Source organism: Talpa europaea, assembly GCF_964194135.1.
Source record: "Talpa europaea genome assembly, chromosome: 11".
Lineage (NCBI taxonomy): Eukaryota > Metazoa > Chordata > Mammalia > Eulipotyphla > Talpidae > Talpa > Talpa europaea.
In genome coordinates, this window is record NC_140078.1 from 35,787,145 (window position 1) to 35,812,939 (window position 25,795).

A 25,795-nucleotide genomic window follows, 5' to 3' on the forward strand; every position below is an offset into this window, starting at 1 on the left:
CTTCAAATCATCACAAAGCCTGCCATCCAGAAAGATGATAATTGGTTGTTTGTAAATGTCCAAGGGGCTACTATGAAAGAATCACATGACTCAGTAACTGGCAAAGGTGATGCCCCTTGAGAGCCAGGCCCTGGCAGCATTTTTTTTCCATAACTCCCATAGGGCCAGTATCATTTTATCTCCATTGTGTGGAGGAGGGCATAGGGAGGTCAGAATTGAGGTGGTCTGCAAAGACCCTGCTCCTCCCACCTTGTGGCACTGCCCTCAGTAACATAATTCTTTGGATGCACTGTAGTTGAGAAACACATTGCCATGTCATCTCGGATTTTCTGTGGCTCTGCAGATATTTAACATCTGTTTTCTGCCCTAATGATGCTCTTTTTCTTAAAGATACTGAACTCAGGAGTAACAGCCAGGACTCCCAGGAAACAGTGGAGAAACCTCTCTCTCCAATGTCTGTGAAGAGCACCCAGGTAATGGAGATCACCAGCCAGGCCCGGGGTGCCCCGATGAACTGGGGGCTTCTTGAAAAGTCAAGGTCGGGGTGTTTTCTGGTGTTGGATCATTATTGGGAAGTTCTAGCATCTGATATGGAATAGACCCTATTAACACTAAGGTGAGGAAGAGAGGGGGCCAGGAAATACAGACAAATTAGAACATCCTGCTATATTTAAGAATACAGGGCAGAGTAGAATTTTATCCCTTCTCTACCTTCCTTCTACCCATCCGTTGATTTTAGGAGGTTGAGGTGCTCATTTAAAGGTAGTTAGGAAGTTCAGACTTTTTGTAGAGACTTACTGTCTATGTCCTCAAATGAAGCAGTATTTTCTTTCCTGCTGAATTGGACCCTGCAAGCTACAGAGGTTCCTACCACAGGTCCTTGGAGCAGCTGCCTTTGCTGTCCTCGCTGGCTCAGCAGGAGCACCCTTCTGTCAGGGTTGCTGATAGTACTCTGCATATGCAACTGATCTAGCCAAAAGAGGTGTTGGTCCAACCCAAGCGAGGCTAGTGTCAGCCACATAATAGGTTAAATAGTATTTGGCGAACAGATCCAGGAAGCCAGCCATCATTCCATCTCTGACCATTAGTGCATTCACAGTAAAATAAATGGTCATATTTACTGGGCTCTGGGTGCTCACGTGTTCTTGCAGGACCTCAGGGCTTGTCCTCATGTCCTCAGAAACAAGGCCTCATCAAGGAGATGGGACAAGAGTACAGAGAAAGAATGGACTCATTGATAGGCTAATGTTGTCAGCCTGGTCCTACATTAGCATGGTGTTCAGCATCTGATTCTGTATACTCCTCCATTCAGCGGGGCCAGGTACCGTCCCTTAGCCCAGGATAGAGGGCAGTTACATTGCAGCTACTTCCTAAAGTCAGCACCTTCCTCTCTTCCTCCCTTTCTTTTTTAATTTTTTAAGATTTATTTTTACTTATTTATGCATATAAGAACTTGGGTGTAGGCCAGAGGTGTGGGAGGGAGGTGAGAGGATTCACCAGAGACAGAGTGGGGAACAGAACTGGCGGATCTACTGAAATACACTGCTGAGGGGAGCAGCGGGTAAGACAGGAGAGGTCTGCTGTGCCATGTGGGTTAGCTCCCTGGCCGGGGATCAAACTCATACAGCAGCGGCTGGAGATAGCTTGATAACACTGAGACTTCAACCCTGTGCCACCAGAGAGGCTCTCTTCCTCCCTTTACCGCAGATAAAATAACATTCTCCTTGCCCATCCACATTTGCAAAGAAAATCTTATGAAGAAGAAGAAGGGAGGACCCTTATTTTAGCATTAGGTCACCCGTGTTGTCCTCCCTGATTTTCACATGGTCTCTAAAATACTGCTTGAGTCCTCATACCATAAAAGGGCTCAATGTATAGCTGGTTGAATGATGTATTTCAAATGCTGATTTTTTTTTTTTTTTTTTTTGGCATGGGGACTGGGTGCTCACCATAGTCAGCTACTCAGCTGGGTGCTGAAGATACCCATAAGACTAATACACTGCCTCAGCCTTCAAAAATTAGTGGCATAATAGGGGAGAGAAAAGCCCCCTAATTCAGTATATGAAAAGGAGGCTGAGAAACACCCTGGAAGAAGGAACTGAGAGTGACCTGAACCTTTTTAAGAAACTTGTTCAAAGAACAGACATACAGACCAATGGAATCGAATAGAAAATCCAGAAATAAACCCACAGATTTATGATCAACTAATCTTTGACAAAGGAGCAAGACTATGCATTGGAGCAAAGAAAGTCTGTTCAATAAATGGTGCTGGGAAAACTGGGTCGCTACATGCAAAAGAATGAAGCTTGACCACTACCTCACACCATACACAAAAATCAACTCAAAATGGAGTAAAGAACTAGACATAAGACCTGAAACCATAAAATACATAGAAGGAAATATAGGCGAAACACTACGTGATATGCACATCAAAGACATCTTTACAGACACATCACCCAAAGCAGTGATAGTGAAGGCAAAGATCAACAGCTGGGGCTACATCAAATTAAAGAGCTTCTGCACAGCAAAAGAGACAATAACAAAAACAAAGAGAAACCCCACTGACTGGGAGAACATTTTTGCACACAACACTAATGATAAAGGATTGATCCCAAAAATCTGCAAAGAGCTGATGAGACTCAACAACAACAAAGAAAATAATCCTGTCAAAAAATGGGCAGAAGAGCTAAAAAGAAACTTCTCTGAAGAGGAAATGCAAATGGCCACCAGGCATATGAAAAAATGTTCAACATCACTTGTCATCAGGGAAATGCAAATCAAAACTACCATGAGATACCATCTTCCACCAGTGAGAATGGCACATATTAAAAAAATTAGCAACAACAAATGTTGGCGAGGTTGTGGAGAAAAAGGAACTCTTCTGCACTGTTGGTGGGAGTGCAAACTGGTCCAACCACTATGGAGAGCTGTGTGGAGATTTCTGGACCTACTAAACATAGAGCTTCCATATGATCCAGCAATTCCACTCCTAGGTATTTACCCAAAGGACACAGAAACATCAATTCCAAAGCACCCCTATGTTTATAGCAGCACTGTTTACAATAGCTAAGCTTTGGAAACAGCCCAAATGCCCAAAAATAGATGACTGGATCAAGAAGATGTGGTACATATATACCATGGAATATTACTCAGCATTCAAAAAAGATAAACACATGCAATTTGCAGCAACATGGATGGCGCTGGAAGGGATCATGCTCAGCAAAATAAGCCAGAAAGAAAAAGAAAAATACCGGATGGTCTCACTCATAGCAGGAATCTAGAGAACTTAAATAAGGGACCAGGAAAATGAGTAACTATAAGAAAGTGAAAATCAAAATCACCAAAAAACTATGAACCAGAGACAGTTTTTGGGGAGTGGGGGGCGGGAGGGGAGGGATTGGGGACAGAATGGGGGATTACAAATATATGGGGAATATAAAAATAAAATTTGTTATTTAAAAAAAATAAACTTGTTCAGCATATATTTGGTTAAGGGAAATAAAGCCAGTGAATGGAATTAATAATAATAATAAACTCACTTAGTTTAAGGGTCTTCTGCTTCTGACAAAGTTGTAGTTACAGAGACCAGATGTACTCTCCTGCCTGAAATAGCCAAAAAAAAAAGTCCAAAATATATGAAATGGTTTTTAAGATACTGCTCATCAGGTAAGTACGGGGAGTGATGCCTGAAGGAAGGGGAACAAGCCAGGTGAGTCCTCTGATTGTTCTCAAGCCATATCACAGAGCAGGAGAAACTAGGAGGGACCTATTGCACTTCCTGAGTTGAAGAGAAATATCTATAAGTCAGTGAAGAGTAAAGCCACTAAAGCTTGCAGAAAGAGTCCAGGAAGGAGAGGACTGCATAGAGAAAGATGTTCAACACCAACAAAGGAACACTCACGTATTCAGCTGAGTACTGATTATGCAAGGAAAATATTTAAGATCAGACTGAGGAAAGAATTTCCCAAAAGTATGAGTTAACAGTTTATGCAAGACTGGAAATAATACCCGTTCACATCAGCCAGACTGGAAACTATATGAGAAACAGGCATTGGGAATATATACAAGGGTTTTGCCTCAATAGTGGAGAATAGCTAGCTTTAGAGTACACTGCTCCAGTACACTCTAACAAATCTTTAGAACAAGAATCAAAAGGCTCAAGCTATTCCCAAATAACTTAACTAAATCCTAGAACAAAGTTCAAGAATATTCATAGGAATGAAAAACTATCCAGCATCCAACTAAATAAAACCACAGTGTTTGGAATCCAATATAAAATTACCAGGCACTCAAGAAACCTGAGACTATATGGTGCATAAAAAGGCAGAGGCAAATCCATTAATTTAAATTAACTTATACCTGAAATAAATGTTAGAATTAGTGACCAAAAAAAAAACAAAAAAAAAACAAAACCATTATTATAACTGTTCCAAAGGGTAAGGAGAAACATAGAAGATATAAAAACACTCCAGATAAAAGTGGTAATACCATAAAAATTATGGTAAAAATACTGTAATTTATGTGATGAAAAATACACTCGAAAGATTAATAACAGATTAGATATTTAAGAAAAAAGAACTGTGGGACAACATCAAGCACATTCTATTGAAAAAAAAAAAATATATATATATATATTCCATAAAGAAGAGGAGAAAGAACTTGAAACAGAAAAATTTATTTGAAGAAATGACTAATAAATTATGAATTTGATGAAAACAATCCACAAACACAATCTCAACAAATAGCATGCACAAGAAACATGAAGAAAACTGTACCAAAGCCCACCATAATCAAATAGTAGAACACCTTGATAAAGAGGAAGTCTTAAAAGCAGCCAGAGGTGAAAAAAAAAAAAAAAAGAAAGAAAGTTAGGAACAGAAGAACAAAGACAAGGGTGATAGCTGATTTCTTGTTGGCAAAATACAGGCAAGAGGATGTACCTTTCAAAAATAAATATGAAATGAAAACGTTTGCCTACATACAATAGGTGGAAGAATTCATCACCAGCAGAACTATATACTACTGGAAATGTTAAAGATTAGTCTTTCAGGGACAAGTAAAATGATACCAGATGGATATCTAGATCTCTACAGAATTAAGAACACTGGAAATGCTAAGTAAATGGTTGTATATATAAGATTTTGTTCTGATTATTTATAGCCCTTTAAAAGATAATTAACTGCACCAACAAAATAAAAAATAGTGTGATGTTTATAACATAAAAATAAAACATATGGCAAGAATAGCACAAGAGGGAAGAACTATAAGTATAATAGTTTTTTGTACTATACCTGTAGTATATAATATGACTGCCAGAAGTGTGAGATGTATACTATGATCTCTAAAAACAATCACTCAGGGCCTCCCAGGTGGCGTAGCGGTTGAGCGCTGGGTTGCGAAGCTGCCCGCAGCCTCTGCAGCGCCGGTTCCATCCCCGGCCACCGGAAGAGGGTCCCACATGGCGCGCAGACCTCCCCTGCCGCCCGCTGCTCCCCTCAGCAGTGGACTTCATCCTTCTGTCTGCTCTGCTCCCCGCTCTGGCTCTGGTGAATGCTCTCACCCTCCCTCACTTCTGACTGTACCCAGTGCTTGTATAAATAAATAAATAACTCTTTAAAAAAAAATAAAAACAATCACTCAGTTTGAAAATAAAATTCAGAGCTACACCTGCCTGCAGTTATAGTTTGAAGGAGAAACAACATGGAATAAGAAAACATTCAATTAATCCAAAAAGAAAGACAAGAGAATAAAGAACATATGGGACAAATAGAAGACAAATAGCAAGATGGCAGGCTTAAACCTGACCTTATCAATAATTGCATTAAATGTAATGCTCTAAATATCCTAACTAAAGAACATATAAGTCAGATATATATTGAATAAAAAAAGTAAAACTCAGGGCCTCCCCTGGTGGCGCAGTGGTTGAGTGCTGGGCTGCGAAGCTGACTGCAGCCACTGCAGCGCTGGTTCCATCCCCGGATGCCAGCGAGTGTCCCACATGGCGTGCAGACCTCTCCTGCTGCCCGCTGCTCCCCTCAGCAGTATGTTTCCTCGGTCTGCCTGTTCTGTTCCCCACTCTGGCTCTGGTGAATTCTCTCACCCTCCTGCGTTTCTAACTGTACCCAGTGCTTGTATAAATAAATAAATAAATCTTAAAAAAAAAAAATATATATATATATAAAGCAAAACTCAGTGATACGTGGGTTACAAAAATGCACTTTACTATAAAGATACAATAGGTCAAATTAAAAGAATTGAAAAAGATACACCATTCCAATACTTATCAAAAGAAAGCTGGAGTAGCTTTATTAATTTTAGACAAAGTGGTTTCATAATAGGAGTATTTAACAAAGGTCAAGAGGAATAACAATTATGCATCCAGTATCAGAACTATGAAGCAAAAACTGATAGAACTGCAAAGACAAATAAACAACTATATTTGGAAATTTCCATATTTTCCTCTTAATAATTGATAGACCAAGTAGACAGAAAATCACTAAAAATACAGAGAATTTTCATAACAGTATTGACCAATTTGACCTAAATGGCACTTAGAGAACACTACCTAACATTAGCAGAATACACAATTTCAAATGCACAGGAAACATTTACCAAGGTAAATCATATTTTAGTCTCAATATATTTTAAGGGATTCAATTCATCTAATTATCTCTTTCACGAAAAAAGACATTGTAAGAAAATAAAACTACAGATCAATAGCTCTCCTGAAAAATCAATGTTAAAATTTTAATAAAGATTGTAGTAAATTGAATCAATATATAAAAAGGATTACACATCATAGCCAAATAGAGTTTATTCTGGGAATTCAAGGTTGGTTTAACATAAGAAATCAATCAATATATTCATCAATTTAACATACTAAAGAAGAAAACCCATAGCTTTATGTTGTAAATGCAGGAAAAGCATTTGATAGAGCTGCATTTCCTCTTAATAAAAACTCTCTGAAAACTAAGAATAAAACGTCTATCATTTGATAGAGATTATTTTTGCAAAACTTATAGCTAATATCATTCTTACTGCTTTCCTACCAACATCAAGAGCAAGATAAGAATGTCAGCTCTCACCATTTCTATTCAAAATTATACTATAGGTTTAAGTGCAAAAAGACAAGACAAGAAAAAGAGAAGTCGTCTATATCAGAAAGGAAGAATTAAAACTGTCTTTTATTAGCAGATACATCTACAATATGTACAAAAAGTTGATGAGCTAATATGTAATTGAGCAAGTTGCTAAATATATAAAACATTAATGTGCAAAATTCAATTATTTTTCTATATAACAGTGAACCAATCAGAAATTGAACAATCAGGAATTGAAATAAATACTATGCAATGTGTATATTATATGAAATACTTGGAAATAAGACAAAGGTGTTTAAAGACTTGTACAGTGAAAACTATAAAACGTTTCTGAAAGAAATGAAATAAGCCCTAAATAAATAGGAAGCTATCTCATGTTCATGGTTTTGAAGGCTCAAATATTGTCCATGTCAGTTCTTCCCAAAATGATTAATGCAACCCCTGTCAAAATTTCAGAATGAATTTTTATGGACGATGAAATATTGATTCTGAAATTCATATGGAAATGGAAAGGACCTAAAATAGGAAGAAAAAAAAAACTTTGGAAAGAGAACAAAATTATGGAACTAGTTCTATTGAATTCAAGACTTATTATAAACCTCTTGTAGTTAAGACAGTGTAGTAGTACCAATCCTCGAACTCATACAAATAATGGAAGAGGAGAGAACACTTTGAAACTTGTTTTATGAGACTTGCATCACTCTCAAACATAAACCAGATGAAGAGGACACAAGAAAAAAACTGACCAATGTCCATGATGAACATAGATACAAAAATACAACAAAATGCCAGCAAACTGAATTCAGCAATTCAATCAAAGAAGAATATACCACGATCAAATGGGATATATTTCTGAGATGGAAGGATGGTTCAACATCCACAAATCAATCAAGTGCTGTATACCACATTAACAAAACGAAGGATAAAAATCATATGATCATTTCAATAGATGCAGAAAAAGCATTGGACAAAATTCAACATCCATTTGTGATAAAATCCTCAACAGTGGATATAGAGATAATATGTCTGAACATAGTAAAGTTTAAAGCTTTTTCTGTAAGGTCAGGCAAGGATGTCTTACTTCATAACTTTAATTCAATATAGTATTGGGAGTTGGCAGGGCAATTAGGCAAGAAAAAGAAATAAAATTGAAAAGAAAAAGTAAAATCCTCATGGTTTACAAATGATATGTATATAGAAAATTCTAGATTCCACTAAAAGCTATAAGAAATAAGAAACAAGTTCAGTAAAATTGCAAAATTGATATAAAAATCTGTTATATATATATAACATATGTATATTTTCCAGTGTTGCGGAGCTAGTAAGCATGGAGCTGGATCTTTACCCAGATTGTTTACTCCAGGTTTCAGGCTCTGCACCATTGTGGATGTTCATTAATTTTCATATCATGCCATTGTCATTTGCAGGAAAAAATTACAGAAGAAGCTGTATTCGAGGAAGTTTTATCAGCAGATCAAAGTGGAAGTACTGGTGAAATGGAGGTAAGGCTTACCCAGGACCCTTGCATGCCTCCGTGAGCTTTGCTGCTCTTTACCTGCATCAGATGCCTGTTCCTCCTACAGGTCTCCTTGCCTTTCTTTACCTGTTCATATCTGCCACCTTCTCTAGGACCTATGCCCCAAAGTCTTTCCTGATTAACTCTTATACTTCCTAGATTAACCCTTTATTATATATCCCTCACACAGCTTAGACCTAGAAATTACATTTTCTACATCAATTATTTGCAGTAATTTCAGTCAACAGAGTTTCCTCTCTCTTATTTCCCAAAGATAAAACATTGGGGGGGGGAGAAAATATTTGGGGACATTTTCTCTATTAATATGTCATATGTACATGCATACGCTCAGATAGACACCTACATGTATTATATATATTATTCATATGCCTCTGTAGTTCCAGTAATGTCTCCCTCCATTTAAGGTTCAGGCTGGGGCCTCCTGGATGGTCTAGGGGTTAAATCTCAGCACTGTGACTGCTATGGCCTGAGTTCAGTCCCCAGCCAGGGAGCTGACCCACATATGGTGCAGCAGACTTCTCCTGTTTCACCTGCTGCTCCCCTCAGCCATGTATTTCAGTAAAACCACCTGTTCTGCCCCCCACTCTGTCTCCATGGATCCTCTCACTGTCCCCTTACCCCCACCCCCTGCACCTCTGGCCTATACCCCAGCTCTTCTATGCAAGAATGAAAAATAAAATCTTAAAAAAAATTAAGTTTCAGGCCAAGGGGTTGATGTTAGCATCTTCTACCAGTTGCTATCCCTGCAGCACTGTCCCATATTTGCTTGGTTTCCATTCATCCTGCCCACACCTCCACTTATGGTCCTCTGTTGAATCTGCTTTGTCCACTACAAAGGAGTGTAATCTGCAGGTGATTCTCTACCTGCAGATTCAAGTAGAGAATGATGTGGCTCTGTGAACCATGCTCAGAATTTTGAAGTTTTCCTAAGGAGCAGTGCAAGGCTTGGAGGTTTCGAAGTGGGAGATTGACATGACCAGACATTCCCTTTTCCCAGTGATGAGCTCACCTGTAAAGTCTAGACGTCCCTTGAAAGGGAGTATGGGAATGGATGTTTAGTCATCTCCATGGAGGTCCTGAGACAAATCTTCTGAACACTAATTCCAGACATCAGAGTTCTGAGATAGGACCAGATCCTCTCCTCTCAGATTCTGACCAATTAGGGAGTTTTCACAGAAGTCAGCTAGGGATAAAATCCCTCTTCATTCTGACTAAAGCTAAACTGGAGAACAATGCTTGGACTTGTAATATAAAGGGATGTCCAGTTTCCCTCTCCTGAATTAAATGTGCAGATATGGCTGTAAGCAGTCTTCATTCACCCTTGGAGCAGGGTCTGCCCTCCTGGGCTAAGTCTCTGGAGGAGAGGAGAATGCATGCAGCCTGGCAGCAGAATGTTCATGTGCTGTGAGACGGAGAGCACAGCAAATAGGCACAGGGTTTATTTTATTTTTTTTTTCCTTTTTTTTTTTTCTTTTTATTTTTTTATTATTATTTTTTTAATAATAAATTTTATTGTTATATTCCCCATACAATTGCAGCCCCCCCATTCTGACCCCAATCCCTCCCCTCCCACCCCCGCCCCCCTAAAAGTGTCTCTGGTTCATAGTTTTTTGTTGATTTTGATTTTCACTTTCTTATAGTTATTCATTTTCCTGGTCCCTTATTTAAGTTTTCTAGATTCCTGCTATGAGTGAGACCATCCGGTATTTTTCTTTTTCTTTTTGGCTTATTTCGCTGAGCATGATCCCTTCCAGCGCCATCCATGTTGCTGCAAATTGCATGTGTTTATCTTTTTTGAATGCTGAGTAATATTCCATGGTATATATGGACCACATCTTCTTGATCCAGTCATCTATTTTTGGGCATTTGGGTTGTTTCCAAAGCTTAGCTATTGTAAACAGTGCTGCTATAAACATAGGGGTGCAGGTGTTCTTTGGAATTGATGTTTCTGTGTCCTTTGGGTAAATACCTAGGAGTGGAATTGCTGGATCATATGGAAGCTCTATGTTTAGTAGGTCCAGAAATCTCCACACAGCTTTCCACAGTGGTTGGACCAGTTTGCACTCCCACCAACAGTGTAGAAGAGTTCCTTTTTCTCCACACCCTCGCCAACATTTGTTGTTGCTAGTTTTTTTAATATGTGCCATTCTCACTGGTGTAAGATGGTATCTCATGGTAGTTTTGATTTGCATTTCCCTGATGGCAAGTGATGTTGAACATTTTTTCATATGCCTGTTGGCCATTTGCATTTCCTCTTCAGAGAAGTTTCTTTTTAGCTCTTCTGCCCATTTTTTGACTGGATTATTTTCTTTGTTGTTGTTGAGTCTCATCAGCTCTTTGCAGATTTTTGTGATCAGTCCTTTATCATTAGAGGCACAGGGTTTAGTTGTGAATCTCACTTTAGCATATGCTGTGGGACCCCCACCCCAACCCTTCCAGCACTGCTCCTTCCTTCGCACCCCGGGGAGTTCTTCTTCAAGGACTTAGTCTTTCCTTGGTGCTGTGCCTGCAGACAAGTCAGAATCTTTGGGGAACAGTCCTCAGCCAGTGACTGAGGGCAGTTGGAGTACTTCCTCAGCTTCTTGACCTCATGTGGAACAGCTCCAAGGGGCACTCTCCACAGTGCCCCAGAGATGTCAGCAATGTCGGGTCCACAGCAGTAATTTACACAGTAAACACTCTGCATCGGTGTCCTTCCTTTCCTTACCTCACTTCCCCAAGCCCCTTACAGAATTTCCTGGCATCACTGCCCAAGTAAACTTGAGTCACAGTTTGCTTCTGGGGAAATCCATAATGGGGCACTTACTCCTTGTGCCCCAGCAAGGAAAGAGTAAAGCATGCAGCAGACAGTAGCAATTTTCCAGGCAATATTTCCAAGAGAGCTGCCCTTTCTTTTTGGACCCAAACAAGAATATGGAGGGAGGGGCAGTATAGTCCCCACTGCTTTGGAGGTACTAAAGCCCCAGAGGGTATCTAGGTCAATAAGGTGGATTGATCTCTCATGTTTATCTCCTCTCCCTTCTGGAAAAACCCACTGAAATGACAGTGAAGGAATAAGAAGGGCACAAATCCACAAAGACAACAAAACTGGGAGAGGAGATATTGGAAGATAAGTACTTTAAAATGTTTAGCATCCAGAAAATCGATGGAGGAGTTTACACTGGCTTAGCACAGCTGAGAAAGGTAAAAGTCAGGCACTGTTTTGAGGGGAAAAGTGAAAAGTGTGTGATTTCTCCACATGCACCCACAAAAGACTTGAGACTCTACAGAAGGTGGGACAAGGATCCACCTGAAATGAGGGGTTTCTTTGTCTAATATGAAATGTGGAGAAAGCTAGATTCTTGGCAGATAGCATTTAGCTTGTCTGCCAAACTCAAGAGAATTGATCATGTGACTCTTCTTTGGAGAAATGGAACAGAAGCAACTCCAAATTCATGTTCAGCTTGCACTGTGTGAGGCTGTGTAATGGAGAAAGAAAGTAAGAAATAAGTGGGGGACCTCCCCGGTGGCACAGCTGGTTCAGCGCAGCGCTGTGAGGCTGTGAGGCAGTGCAGGTTCGATTCCCGTCTGCCAGGGAGCTACCCACATGGTGTGGCAGACCTCTCCTGTCTTGCCTGCTACTCCCCTCAGCATTGTTTTTGGTCCATCTGCCTGTTCTGCTCCCTGTTGTGTCTCTGGTGAATCCTCTCACCCTCCCGCGCCTCTGGCCGGCTCTTGTATAATAAGTAAATCTTTAAAAGAAAGAAAGAAAGAAAGAAAGATGTGGAATTCTCCATTTCAAATGGAGGAAACCTGGGCCATCTCCTCTTGCCATCAGCTCCAAGTGCTAGAAACCAGGTCTTTGCATTAGTTCTCTATCACAGCTGTAACAAATTACCATGTACTTAGAGGCTTTAAACAATGCATTTTTATTAACTTACAGTTATGGAGTCCAGAAATCCAAAACAGGTCTTTCTGTGCTAAAATCCAAGTGGAGGTAGGGACGTATTCTTTCTGGAATTTCTATAGGAGAATCCATTCCCTTGCCTTTGTCTACTTCTTTTTTTTTTTTTGTGGGACCCTCACTGGTGGCCTGGGAGCGAACCGGCGCTGCAGAGGCTGTGGGCAGCCTTGCAGCCCAGGGCTCAACCACTGCGCCACCAGGGGAGGCCCGCCTTTGTCTACTTCTAAAGCCATTTGCATTCCTTGTCACGTGCCCCCTTCTCCCATCTTTAAAGCCTGTTCATAAGACAGGTATTAATAGAATGGTTCTGCTTGAGTGTAGCATAGTGTTTCTCTTTTCTCTCTGAACCGCCTACCTCCTTTCTTCAGACCCTTTTGATTTCATTGGGCCCACCCAAAAATCCAGGAGAATTTCATCTGAAAATCTTTAATCTTGTGACATCTGAAAAGTCCCTTTACCCTGTAAAGCAATATAGTCACAGGTTCTGAGGATTGGTCTATGCATATCTTTAGGGAGGACACTGTTATGTCCTTGTAAGAAATTAGAAAACTTATTGCCCCCAAACCTGACAGGCCTAAAGTAAAGGCCTGTAAATAATGTCACTATAACTGGTTACCCAATTAAATACCAAGTCTTTGTCTCAGCACCTAAGGAAGTGACCCATTTGCCAGTAATTGTTGAGTTTTACATACCAAGCCCTATTGATTTTAGGGAGTAGAGGTGTGCCCCAGTGATGAAAGGGCATAGACAATGAAAAGGGAAGACAATAAAAAGATCTGGAACTTAGGAAACAGGGACTGCTAAACAAGAAAGCAGGAGGTGCAGTGGGCAGATTCAAGATGCAGAGAAAAGCAGTGAAGTTCAGAGGTTATCTCAAATGCCTGGTTCATTGGGAAATAATACCGACCAAGTGTGTGGGGAAAAAAATTGGAAACAAGTGAATCAAAAAAAGTACACAAATAAGAACACAGTCATATACTTCTTTGATCAGTAACAATGATAATCATATATTCATAATAATGTAAATACGTAACTGATTTAATCCAGAATTGTACTAAGACTACATTGAGAAGATAGGATGTGGGGAAGAGGATAGTGTAAGATGGTTAAATCTACCCACAACTGTATTATTTTTTTTAAGATTTTATTTTTATTTATGCATACAAAACTGGGGTGTAGGCCAGAGGTGCAGGGGTAGGGGAGGATTCACCAGAGATAGAGTGGGGAGCAGAATAGGTGAATCTACTGAAATACACCGCTGAGAGGAGCAATGGGCAAGACAGGAGAGGTCTGCTGTGCCACGTGGGCTAGCTCCCTGGCTGGGGATTGAACTCGTGCTGCAGTGGCTGGCGATAGCTTATAGCACTGAGACTTTAGCCCCTGTGCTACCAGGGAGGCCCCCTACCCACCATGTTAATAGCCAATTCAGAATTTCCAAAACTGATGAAAGAAGTAGCAGCGTAAGCACATATTCAGAAATATGGTGTTAAAACCAAAAGAAATGAGAAAGTTGAAAGTGCTAGCTAGAAGGAGAGAAGAATTTTGGGGAAAAGAGGACTCCTGATTTCTTTGTGACTATTGCCAGTATTTTAATTTTTACTGTATACATGTGTTATTTGATGTAAAAGAATGCCAAGAAGTACTCAGAATGAATCATTTTCCTCCTAGCCATAACAAATTCTTAGATGCCTCCAAAATAAGACTGAAAGGATTCAGTGCTAATTTTCCACTACAGGCCTCAGTACTCCTAATATGAAAAATGTTGGAGTGCAAAATCATGACAAAAACGCTTTTAGGGAATGAGGTATTTTGCTTATGAAATGATTATATAATACTACTGTGCTCTAATCTCTATTCAGTGATGCAGTTATAATATAGATCCTCCCTCCAAAGCCAACTAATACCATTCATTTTCCTTTTTTTTTTTAAAGTTTTATTTATTTATACAAAAACCGGGGTACAGGACAGATGCGCGGGACGGTGAGAGGATTCACCAGAGACAGAGCGGGGAACAGAACAGGCAGACTGACAAAATGCACTGCTGAGGGGAGCAGCAGGCGAGACAGGAGAGGTCTGCTGTCCCAAGTGGGATTTTCGCTGGCTGGCCAGGATTGAACCTGCACTGCAGAGGCTGCAGACAGCTTCGCAGTGTGGCACTCAACTGCCTGCGCCACCAGGGAGGCCCCCATTCATTTTCTGATGTTTGTGTGAAGACTTATTCATTCCTTTTATAAGTCTTGACTATCTTACCAGCAACATCTTCTTAAAAGTTGCCCTGGATTAGGATGATTTGTTTCAGATGAGACAGCCTCGCCTGACCTAGGAACAGTATAATATAAAGATGATACTGCCACTAGCCTATTAAATTGCAAAAAATGAATAAGGTTCCCATTTGTTTCCTCATTTCTCCTTGTTCTAGGATGTAGAAAATCTCAGTTATGTTTCCTCTGTGGATGATGCAGGCCATGTCAAGAGCATAAGCTTGGCGTCCCTCTTGCTGCCTAAGGAGACCAGCTACTTTCGCCCCGTCTATCAGGGAGACACCACTGCTTTTTGTATTCAGCTGTTTTGTATTGATGAGAGACATGAAGCAAGGCAAGTACTGATCTCCAGTTATCTATTATGGTCAGACATTCTTATGATCTTGGTAGCCAGTATTTACTCTTGCAGAGCCAGTGATATACATACATGGCCACATATCCTACTGATCTTGAAAATTTTTTCAAAATCACAGATTTCTGGACCTCATTCCCAGAGATAACAGTCCATAAAATTTGGATAAGTCCCACAGAACCGGAGCAAGAACCAGGTCTTGCTCCCCTATTTATCAGTTGGGGATCTGGAAAATTATCAGTTACATATACAAAAGGCTATTCCCCATTCTCTAAAGTTTGTAGTTTTTGGAGACTTTGGATTTAGATTGCTTCTTGTTTGGAGTTTTTTGGTAGCTAGTAACCAAAAATCCAAATCAAACTGACTCTAAAAAAAGTGGAATAATTGGTTCATATAATTAAGGACAAGTGAGTCCAGCAAGATGGTGGACACCTCTCTTCTATTCCCTCTTCCATCTTACATTCACAACAAATTGTAGCAGAACCAAACCAGTAACCCCTAAAAGACAAAGGGACTACTGCATATATCAGGAACAATGGGACTGCAGAAAAGAACAGGAAAAACTATACTGTGTTTGAGTATACCATGTCACTATAGCCATTAGAGGGAGGGGCAGCTGCCATATTGAGCACCCCCCCACCTACACACACACAGTTGTTGACTCAGGGGCTTATACCCACACCAGGGAATTTGAAACCTAGCACTACACTGGATAACAGAGTGAACAGAGTTGGCATCCAGTACTGAGTGTGTACTATTGGAGAACTATAGGAACAGGAGTGCAGAGTGATGATTACAGGCTTGAGCCTGAGGCTTCCAATATAGAGCAGCTGGAGCCAGAATTGACAGAACCGGAGTCAGGTTGAATCACCTTTATTTTCTCATGGAAGAGGCTATTGTTTGCAGCCTGAGGGTATGATATTCTAAATGCTTCCTATTTCATCACCCAAGGCCAAAAATGAGGCAATAACTACACTATCACTAACCAGAGTTAATCACCTGGATCTTAAAACAGGAGCAAGCACCCCAGGATAAGATTTTCTACTGGGAAAGCAAAGAAAATAATTCACAGTTTGTGAACCTGTGTCAACTACAGTCTGTGCCCAGCACTATAGCTAGTGTTCAGATATAGCCTGGATGTTGAGGCTGGCATGAGACTATATAAGACATTTAGGCCAAGGAATTGCCCTAGAGGAGGGCATCACTGTGGCTCCCCACCACACAACTCTAGCACCTACAACGTAGTCGAAAGCTTGAAGCCTTGGCAGTCACTAGGGATAACCCTTTGGTGCCCTACTGACCAGTTGCTTTCTACTCCTTGCCAATACCAGTTCTCTGGCTACCTGAACAGGTACAAAGGTAGCACCCCTAAAGTTTATACCTATCAGAATGGGGGGGTTGCAATTGTATGGGGAATACAAAAATAAAATTTATTATTAAAAAAAAATAAAAAATAAATTAAAAAAAAAAAAGACATTATCGGGCCTCCCCGGTGGCGCAGCGGTTGAGCGCTGGGTTTCGAAGCTGCGCACGGCCTCTGCGGCGCCGGTTCGATCCCCGGCTGCTCCCCGGCCACCGGAGGAGGGTCCCACATGGCGCGCAGACCTCTCCTGCCGCCCGCTGCTCCCCTCAGCAGTGTACTTCAGTCCTTCTGCCTGCTCTGCTCCCCGCTCTGGCTCTGGTGAATTCTCTCACCCTCCCGCGCTTCTGCCTGTACCCAGTGCTTGTATAAACAAAAACAAACAAAAAACAAAAACCAGCAAAACAAATAAATAAAGCATGCCTCTATTAAAAAAAAAAAAGACATTATCACTGCTGATTTAATTGAAAAAAGTAGCTTCTTTCATTAGAAAATTTTCCCAAATACTTAAGACAATTAAAATGATAAATTATGATTCATTATATTTATTTATTAAATATTATGTATGAATTATGTATATATTTTATTTATTTATTATAAATTAGGTTGTTTTAATAAAACAATATGAAAGTAAAAAAAAGTTTATACCTATTACAATCTATAAAAACTAAAAATGAAGCTCTCAAAGAACATATCACAAATGCTAAAGCAAAAGAATAATACAAATCCTGAAATAAATTCAATCCAGAAAAACTGTGGAGTATGTCTGAAGAGGAGTTCAAGGTAACAGTTACAACAGTGCTTGCTGATTAAGAGAAAAAAAAAAAAGATGACGCAAAACAGGAGCAGAATAAAGACCGAGAAAATATGAGATTGTCACAATTAGAATTAGTGGATCTAAAAAATGCTATAATCAAGTTTAAATATACAACAGAGGACCTCAACAGCAGACAAATGCAAATAATGGGAGAGAATTAATGAGCTTAAAAGCACAATGTTGAAGAATATACTAGTAGAATAAAGAGAAAAAGAAGGTGGGGGGAGGGAGGAGGGATTAGGGTCAAAATAAGGGGGGTGGGAATTGTATGGGGACTGTAAACAAGATGAAAATGCATACATTGTGCAAAAATGAAAAATGATGTAAAAATATAAAAAAAATAGACAAATGAAACAGTGGAAGAACCCTTTGAGATAATCTAAAGAGAAATGACATTCATATAATGGGGTCTAAGAAGGAAAAGAGAAAATGAAAGACATGGAAAATTTATTTAAGGACATAATTGCTGAGAACCATCTCAATCTGGGAAATGATTCAAACATCTTCATCTTAAAGGTTCAGAGAGTTCCAAACCAAATAATACCAGACAGGCACACTCCAGGACACATTATAATAAAACTGTTGAAATCCAATGACAAGAATAGAATATTAAAAACTTCAAGAGAAAAGGGTAACCTTAAAGGGAATACCAGTTAGACTGACAGCAATCTTTTCAGTGGAAAACTTATAGGCAAGAAGGGAATAGCAGCAAATATTTAAAGTATTTAAATAAAAAAATTAACAGACAGCGATAAATCAGAGACATTCTGCAGAGGAAGGTGAGGGAGAGGGATCAAAACGGGAAGGAAGAAGAACACGAGGGACAGTGGCGATGAGTCACGGGCGAATTGGTGGTGGGAATGTTATGGGGACTATACCTGAAAGGAGAAAGCATACATTCTGCAGAAATGAAGAAAAATGAAAAAAATATATAAATTAAATAAATAAGAAAAAAGTACTGTGAAATAGTTTCAAACAATAGTGTAGGTTATGTATAGTAGGCACTGGGAACTGCCCTCAAGACATCTTATGAAATAAAAATTCAAATTGCAAAGTAAAAAAAAAAAAAAAGATTTCTGACCTAGAATTCTTGCCCTGCAAGATTAACATTCAAGACAGAAGAAAAGGTGAGATGCTTTACTAAAAAGCAAAACTAAAAGAATTTATCAATACCAAGCCACACATAATGAATTACTAAAAAGGTTATTATAAAGAAATAGAACAACAGTATAGAGGTAACAGACACCAAAATTGCATAACATGGAGATGGAGGTGAGTAACAATGTCGCCAGTCAGAACAAGTGTGAGACTACACAGTCCAGTGGGTCATGTAAATAGCCCTCAAAATAAAAATGCTCATCTTACTAGACTCTTCAAACAAAAAAATAAATAGAAGTAACACGTAAAACAGTAGAAATGGAACCTAAGCAAAATATAAAAGCAAGACCTCAAAAAAAAAAAAAAAGAAAAACTAAAAAAACAGCAAAATGACAAGAGCGCGTATGTCAATAATTACCTTAAATGTAAATGGCCTGAATTCACTAGTTAAAAGATATAGATTGGATGAATCAATTTCAAATCAGTATCCAGTCTTCACTGTTCAGAGGAATCCCATCTTACAGACAGGCAGAGAGTTAGAGTTAAAGGCTAGAAGACAATCCTACATCAAAATAGTGATCAAAAAAAGGTCAGGAACAGTTATAACAGATAAAACAGACTTCCAGTTAAAAAGAGTAATAAGAGATATAGATAGATATTACATCATCATAAAGAACCTAATACAACAATGTAACATTCCTACATATATATGTACCAGGTAATGGAACACCAAGATACATAAGACAGTTACTAACTGAACTAAAGAAAGATATTAAAAACAACAAAATAATACTAGAGGATTTTAATACTCACGACTTTGGACAGATCAATAATATATAAAAAGAGAAATAATAAACAAATAGACCAAATAGGCTCATTAGATATATACAGAACAATCTACGCTAAAACTAACGCATACATATTTTTTTAAGTGCACATGGAACTTTTCCAAGAATAGACCATATGTTGGGTCACAAGCCAATTGTTAATCTACAAAGATTGAAATTATACAAAGTACTCTTTCTGACAAAAATGACATAAAGCTAGAAATTATATAAAAACTCAGGCAAAACTATAAATATATGGATATTAAAAATATGCTGCTTATTAGCTGTTGGGAAAAAAGTAAATTGAAACAGTTGAAAAATACACAGAGACTAAGAAAATAGGATACAAGTTATTGGAATCTATGGGATGCAGCAAAAATGGTCTTAAGAAGGACAATAAGTGCAATACATTTAAAAGCAAGGTAATAAACTATAAAATACTACACACACATACACACACACACACACAAAAAAAAAAACACCTGAAAAAGTGGAACAAACAAGACCCATGGTGGAGGAAGCTAGGAAATAATAAAAATATGAGCAGAAATAGATAAATGAGAGATCAAAAAGACTATACAGAAGATCAATAAAACTAAGAGTTGGTTCTTTGAGAAGGCAAGCAAAATATATAAACCTGTAGCTAGGCTACAAAGAAGAGAGAACATATTGATAAACAGAATCAGAAATGAAAGAGGAATAATTACTACAGATGGCATAGAAATAGGCCAAAAGACCAGAAGAAATTATTATGAATAATTTATGACAATAAATTCAATAATCTTGTAGAAATGGACAAATTTATAGATCAATACAGTTTAACAAGGCTAAGAAAGAAAGAAACAGAGGAATTCAATAAAGCAATAATAGCATGGAAATTGAAAGAGAAAAAAAAAATTCACCAAAAGCAAAAGCCTGGGGCCAAACAGCTTTGCAAACAAATTTTATTGAACTTTTAAAAAACTATTCCCATCTTCCTCAAATTATTTCTAAAACCCAAGAATCAGGAACATTGCCTAATAAACTTTACTATGATATCACCTAATGCCAAATCAAGATAGTACAAGAAAAGAAAACTATAGACCAATATCCCCAATGAACATTGATGTAAAAATCTTCAACATAATACTAACAAATCAAATATATCACAAGGATTATATATCAAGATCAAGTGGGATCTATACGAGGGATGCAAGATAAGTGCAGAGAAAGCAGTTGATAAGATTCAGCACTCATTTGTGATAAAAACTCTAAACAAGATGGAAATAGAAGGAACCTACCTCAATATAATAAAAACTTTGTATTACAGACTTACAGCCAATATAATACTTATTGATGAAAAACTGAAAGCTTTCCCTTTAAGATCAGGAACAAGACAATGATGCCCTTTGTCTGTTTAGTATCAAAGATTTTAGCTAGAGCATTCAGACAATAACAGGAAGTGAAGGAAATCGAAGTTGGAAAAGAAGTGAAGCAATCATTATTTACAGATGATATGATATTATGTATCTCATATATATATATATATAAAATTCTGACTTCACCAAAAAGTTGTACAAAACAATAAATGAATACAACATAATGAAGGGTTACAAAATCAACATACAAAAACTCCATTGCTGTTTTATATACAAACAGTGAATGAAAGAAAGAGAAACTAAGACAATAATTCCACGCGCCATCACTTTAAAAAGAATCAGATACTGCAGAATTAACCTAATCAGGGAGGTGAAGGACCTATACACTGAGAACTCCAAGACATTATTGAAGGATTTAGATAGTGACATAAGGAGATGGAAAGGCAGTCCATATTCATAAGGAGGAGAATCATTGTAACTAAAATGACTATTCAACCTAAAGTGGTATATAAATTTAATGCAATATCCATTAATATGCCAACAATATTTGTCAAAGAAATTGAACAAAAAATATTGGAATTTATATGGAACTGTGAAAGTCCTCAAATAGCAAAAGCAATCCTAATAAAAAGGGAAAGAAATGGAGGCATCATGCTACCTGATTTTAAACTAAACTATAAGGCAACAGTCATTAAAACAATATGATACTTAGCATTAAAATAGACACATGGATAATGGAACAGAATAAAAAGCCCAGAATTGAAACCCACATACCTATCAATATTTAATTTAAGATAAAGCAGTCATGAGCTTACTATGGAGGAAATAGTGATTCTTTAATAAATGGTGCTGGCAAAACTGAAAGGCCACAAGTAAAAGAATGAATCATTCTCTAAATTCATGTGCAAAAATCAATTCCAAATGCATTCTTGACCTGCAACAATAATATACATAGAAGAAAACATCGGTGATATATTCCATAATACCAATGATAAAAAATGTTTTTGTCTACCCAAGCAAGGGAAATAAAAGCATAAATAAACTATTGGGACTATCTGAAATTAAAAAGCTTTTAAAAACACAGCAAAAGAAAATATAAGTAGATTTTAAAAACATTCTACTGAATGGAAGAAAATATTTACACAGCACAACCAACAAGGAGTTAATGTCCAAGATACATAATATATATATTTCCACAACAAAAAAGCAAACAACCTAATGAATAAATGCCCAGTAGATCTGAACAGACTGCTCACCAAAGAGACAATCCAGAGGGCCAATAGATATATGGGAAAATGTTCGTCACTGTTTTTAATAAGAAAGATATTTCACCACTGTGAAATATTTTACACTCATGAGAAGGACACATATAAATGAGATCCCCAAAGCAAGTGCCGGAGAGGATTTGGAAAATGAGGAACCCTATTACACCATTGGTCGGAATGTAAACTGGCGCAGTCATTGTGGAAAGCAATTAGGATTTACTTTTAAAAATCTAAAAATGGAAATACTGTATCCATCAACCCCACTTGTGGACTTCTATCCAAACGACATGAAGCCATCAATTTAAAAATCTACACGCTCTACAATGTCTATTGCAGTGCTAGTTACCATAGCTGGGATGGAAGTTGCCTAAATTCCTGTTAGTGGAAGATTGGATCAGGAATATGTGTCTACACTATGGAATACTATCCAGCCATAAGAAATGATGAAATGCAGCCAGTGTAAAATGAAAGGAGTTTGAAGGAATTGTGTGTAGTTAAAGCAAGTCAGAACAAGAACAAATATTCAACATTTATGTAGTGGATGATTCAGCAAAGTAAAATACTTTAAGAAACTAGTGTGCATTAATAAATGAGGTTGAACGGAGGTAGAAGAGAAAAAGGGTCAAGGGAATATAAAAGATGGTGGGGCAGGGGGAATGGAAAAACTAAGGACAAGAGCAGTGGTTTCACCCAGTCCTTAGGTAACCAAATGAAAAACCACATTTGTCTCTCTACCTCCCATCCCTGGCTCCCTGCTGGTGGCCCTATTCTCAGAACAGTGTTCTCAACCTGTGGACATGAGAGCCAAGAGGACAGTCTGGTTTGGGCTCAGCTCTGTTGCTTTCATCATGATCCCCAACTCCAAATCTGGAGTAAACATAATCTGAGAAGGGCATTCATGAGATACAAACAATAATCCAGGGCAGATGCTGACAGAGGAACACGGTGCTGGGAAGGAGAAGCCTAGGTACCCGCCTGACAACTCAATTATTCCTCTTCCTGTCCCTCCCAAATGCCCACTTGTGCTGCCTCCCACAATCTGGATGTGGACTCTGTCTCTCAATGCCTAGATCCCACATCTCCTTTAGGACACCCACCTGCTCCACCATTTTGTCTACAGAACAATCATCCTGAATAAGAAGAGATTGACCCCTTTTATAGACTGGAAGTGTTAGTGGGCAGAAGGAGGGGCACCTCAGGACCCCCAAACCTGCATGCTGTGCCATCCTCCCCATAAAGACAAACATACTCTTAGTGCATAAAACCTTCAATAGGAAAGAACTTTAATACAGTTAGTGTGCAATAGAAGAAAAAGAATACAGTTAAATAGTTTCCAATTAAACATCCAAGTTACCCATACTGTCATGGGTAAATGCTAAATAGGGTTGTTCCAAAGTAGGCAATGAGGCCAAAGCCTTGCTATAGGCTAATGCATCTTCTGGTGGGGCCCATTGGGAAGGGGTAGAAAGGGTCATGCAAGTCTAGGAGGAAAAGAGCAAAATCAAAATATAAGTCAAGATAAAGATTGCCATTGTCAGCCTCCCCCCTGGTCTCTCACCCTCACCTCTTTCAAGTATCTCCTTCCATGTCCCCCAAGTCCCTGGTACAAGTCCAAGACTGAGAAGCAAGCTGCTTCTTCACATGTCTCTCTGCTCCATGTGCCTCCTCCACATCTTCACATCTTCTCCTATACTTTCCTATTTTCTCACTGCTCAGCTCCATCCTTCCTTAGGTGGGGCAGGGAACCTGGAATCTCCCCTTTCTATGGCTATAACACTGTTATAGAAGTTTCTGGAATATCGTTTAGATTAACAAGAACACTGCCAGACATTGCCTTGTTAGAGGATGTATTTAAAACATATCCCCCCCACCCCCCGCGCCCCGGGCATCCCCTGTGGCGCAGTGGTTGAGCTCTGGGTTGCGGAGCTGCCCGCAGCCTCTGCAGCGCTGGTTCGATCCCCTGATCCCCTGCGGTCAGCGAGCGTCCCACATGGCGCACAGACCTCTCCTGCCGCCCACTGCTCCCCTCAGCAGTGTATTTCACACTCTGCCTGCTCTGCTCCCCGCTCTGGTTCTGGCAAATTCTCTCACCCTTCCGCACTTCTGACTGTACCCAGTGCTTGTATAAATAAATAAATAAATCTTTAAAAAAAAAAAAGTTAAAAAAAAAATAAAACATATCCTCAGTCTCTCCAGCCTTTCTTAGAATCATATCTTACTTTTTACTTCTTATTTTTCATTCCTTTAGAAATATTGGGAGTTAAATTATTATTATTATTTTTATTATTAATTATTATTAATTATTATTATTAATTATTCTACTTACAATGTAGACATCTAAAAGGTCAAGATTTGTTGTTCCTATTTATTTTCCCCATGTGCACTCAGATATGTTTGTGCTTACTATGTCATCTTTCAATTTACAAACACAAATTCAATGACCTATTGTTGTTTACTGATGAGTATACATCCACAGCTGGTCAGAAAGTCTTTTGCATATAAAAGAGAAAAGATCAGATTAGCTTAAAATGTGTAAGTCTCCTACAGATCTTCCCCAAAAAGAGAGATCATTATAGAATGACCAACTTCCTTTTTGAATGTGCAAAATGTGTTGATTGTTAAAAAGTGCCTTCAGATCTAGAAAAATATTTTATTCCTGATGTATGAAGGTTATGACTTCTGCAACTGAATAATGTTCAGTTAGACACAAATTCTGATCTTTGGTTAGCTAATTGCTGCCTAAGGGAGAGAGACCCATAAATCTCTTTAAATATACATCAATGCTGCATTTTCTTCCAGCCTAATGAAAATGCTTATTGTCTTGTTTACAGGTCGCTGGACTTCATGAATTTTGTTTTCAGTCTTTTTCCTGTAAGTACATGCTGAATTTTGAGTAATGTAATTGGTTTTATTAGCTCCAACAGTCACAGAAGAGTAAAATGCCATTCATTTTCCAAACATTTAAAATGCTATGAATTGTTGAGGTTTGAACTGCTCTGTGTTCTGAAAATAAGGTCAAATAGCCTATCTTGAAATAAAATATTATTCTTTTCAGTGACTCTTCAGCCATACCACTTTTACTATTTTTTCTTTCAATTCATCCTTTCTTTTAGAGATAGCTTTACCAGTGTTTTATTGGAACTAAATCATTAATAGAATGACAATAGGTGGCATTGTCAAACATTGAAATGAAATGCCTGAATGAAAATATCAGGCAGTACACTAAAGTGAATGAGACTGTTATATGACTTTCTAGTTTGTATTGGCTCAAAAAATCCTTCAGCCATCATTTTTCTTCTCTGAGGGTAAGAAAGTGGGAATGTTACAGGGCAGGGTGAGAGGCATCCCAGAACCCCTAAACCTGAACGCTCTAAATGGGTTCTGCGAACAAACACATAAAGACAAAACATAGTCTTGTGCATAAGACCTTCAATAAAAGGAACTTTAACAATTAGTGTGCAATAGAGAGAAGAAAAAGAATATAATTAAAATAGCTTCCCCATGAAGCTCCCAAAGTTACCCATCCCCTCATGGGTAAATGCCCAGCCAAACAGTGCTGGCCCAAAGCAGGATTGCTGAGGCCCAAAATCTTGCCACAAGTCTAGGACACCATTTGCTAGGGAACCATAGGAAAGGGGTACAAGGGGCCAGGCAAGTGTGGGACTATAGGAGCAAAAGTCAAAATACAAGTCAAGGTAAAGAATAAGATTGTGAGCTTCCCCACAGGTGTCTCACCCACATTTCTGTCTCTTTGAAGTGTTTCCCTCCATGTCCCCCATGTCCCAGGCAGAGAAGTCAGCAAGCTTCTTCACATGTCTTTTTGTTCCCTGTGCCTCCTCAAGACCTTCACAATCTCCTTCCTTCCTTCCTTCCTTCT

The 25,795-nt window shown here is 38.7% G+C and overlaps 1 protein-coding gene across 1 annotated transcript in view; it reads left to right on the forward strand.

Annotated features, from left to right (window-relative positions):
• CFAP61 (cilia and flagella associated protein 61) overlaps window positions 1-25,795 on the forward strand; it is a gene marked incomplete at both ends in the record, with an annotated part of 275,048 nt that overhangs the window by 55,282 nt on the left and 193,971 nt on the right. Inside the window, 4 exons of the mRNA XM_084247720.1 lie at window positions 391-473; window positions 8,528-8,602; window positions 15,000-15,175; window positions 24,750-24,789. Of these exons, the coding sequence (XP_084103846.1) occupies window positions 391-473; window positions 8,528-8,602; window positions 15,000-15,175; window positions 24,750-24,789 (374 nt within the window). The remainder of the gene's footprint in view (window positions 1-390; window positions 474-8,527; window positions 8,603-14,999; window positions 15,176-24,749; window positions 24,790-25,795) is intronic.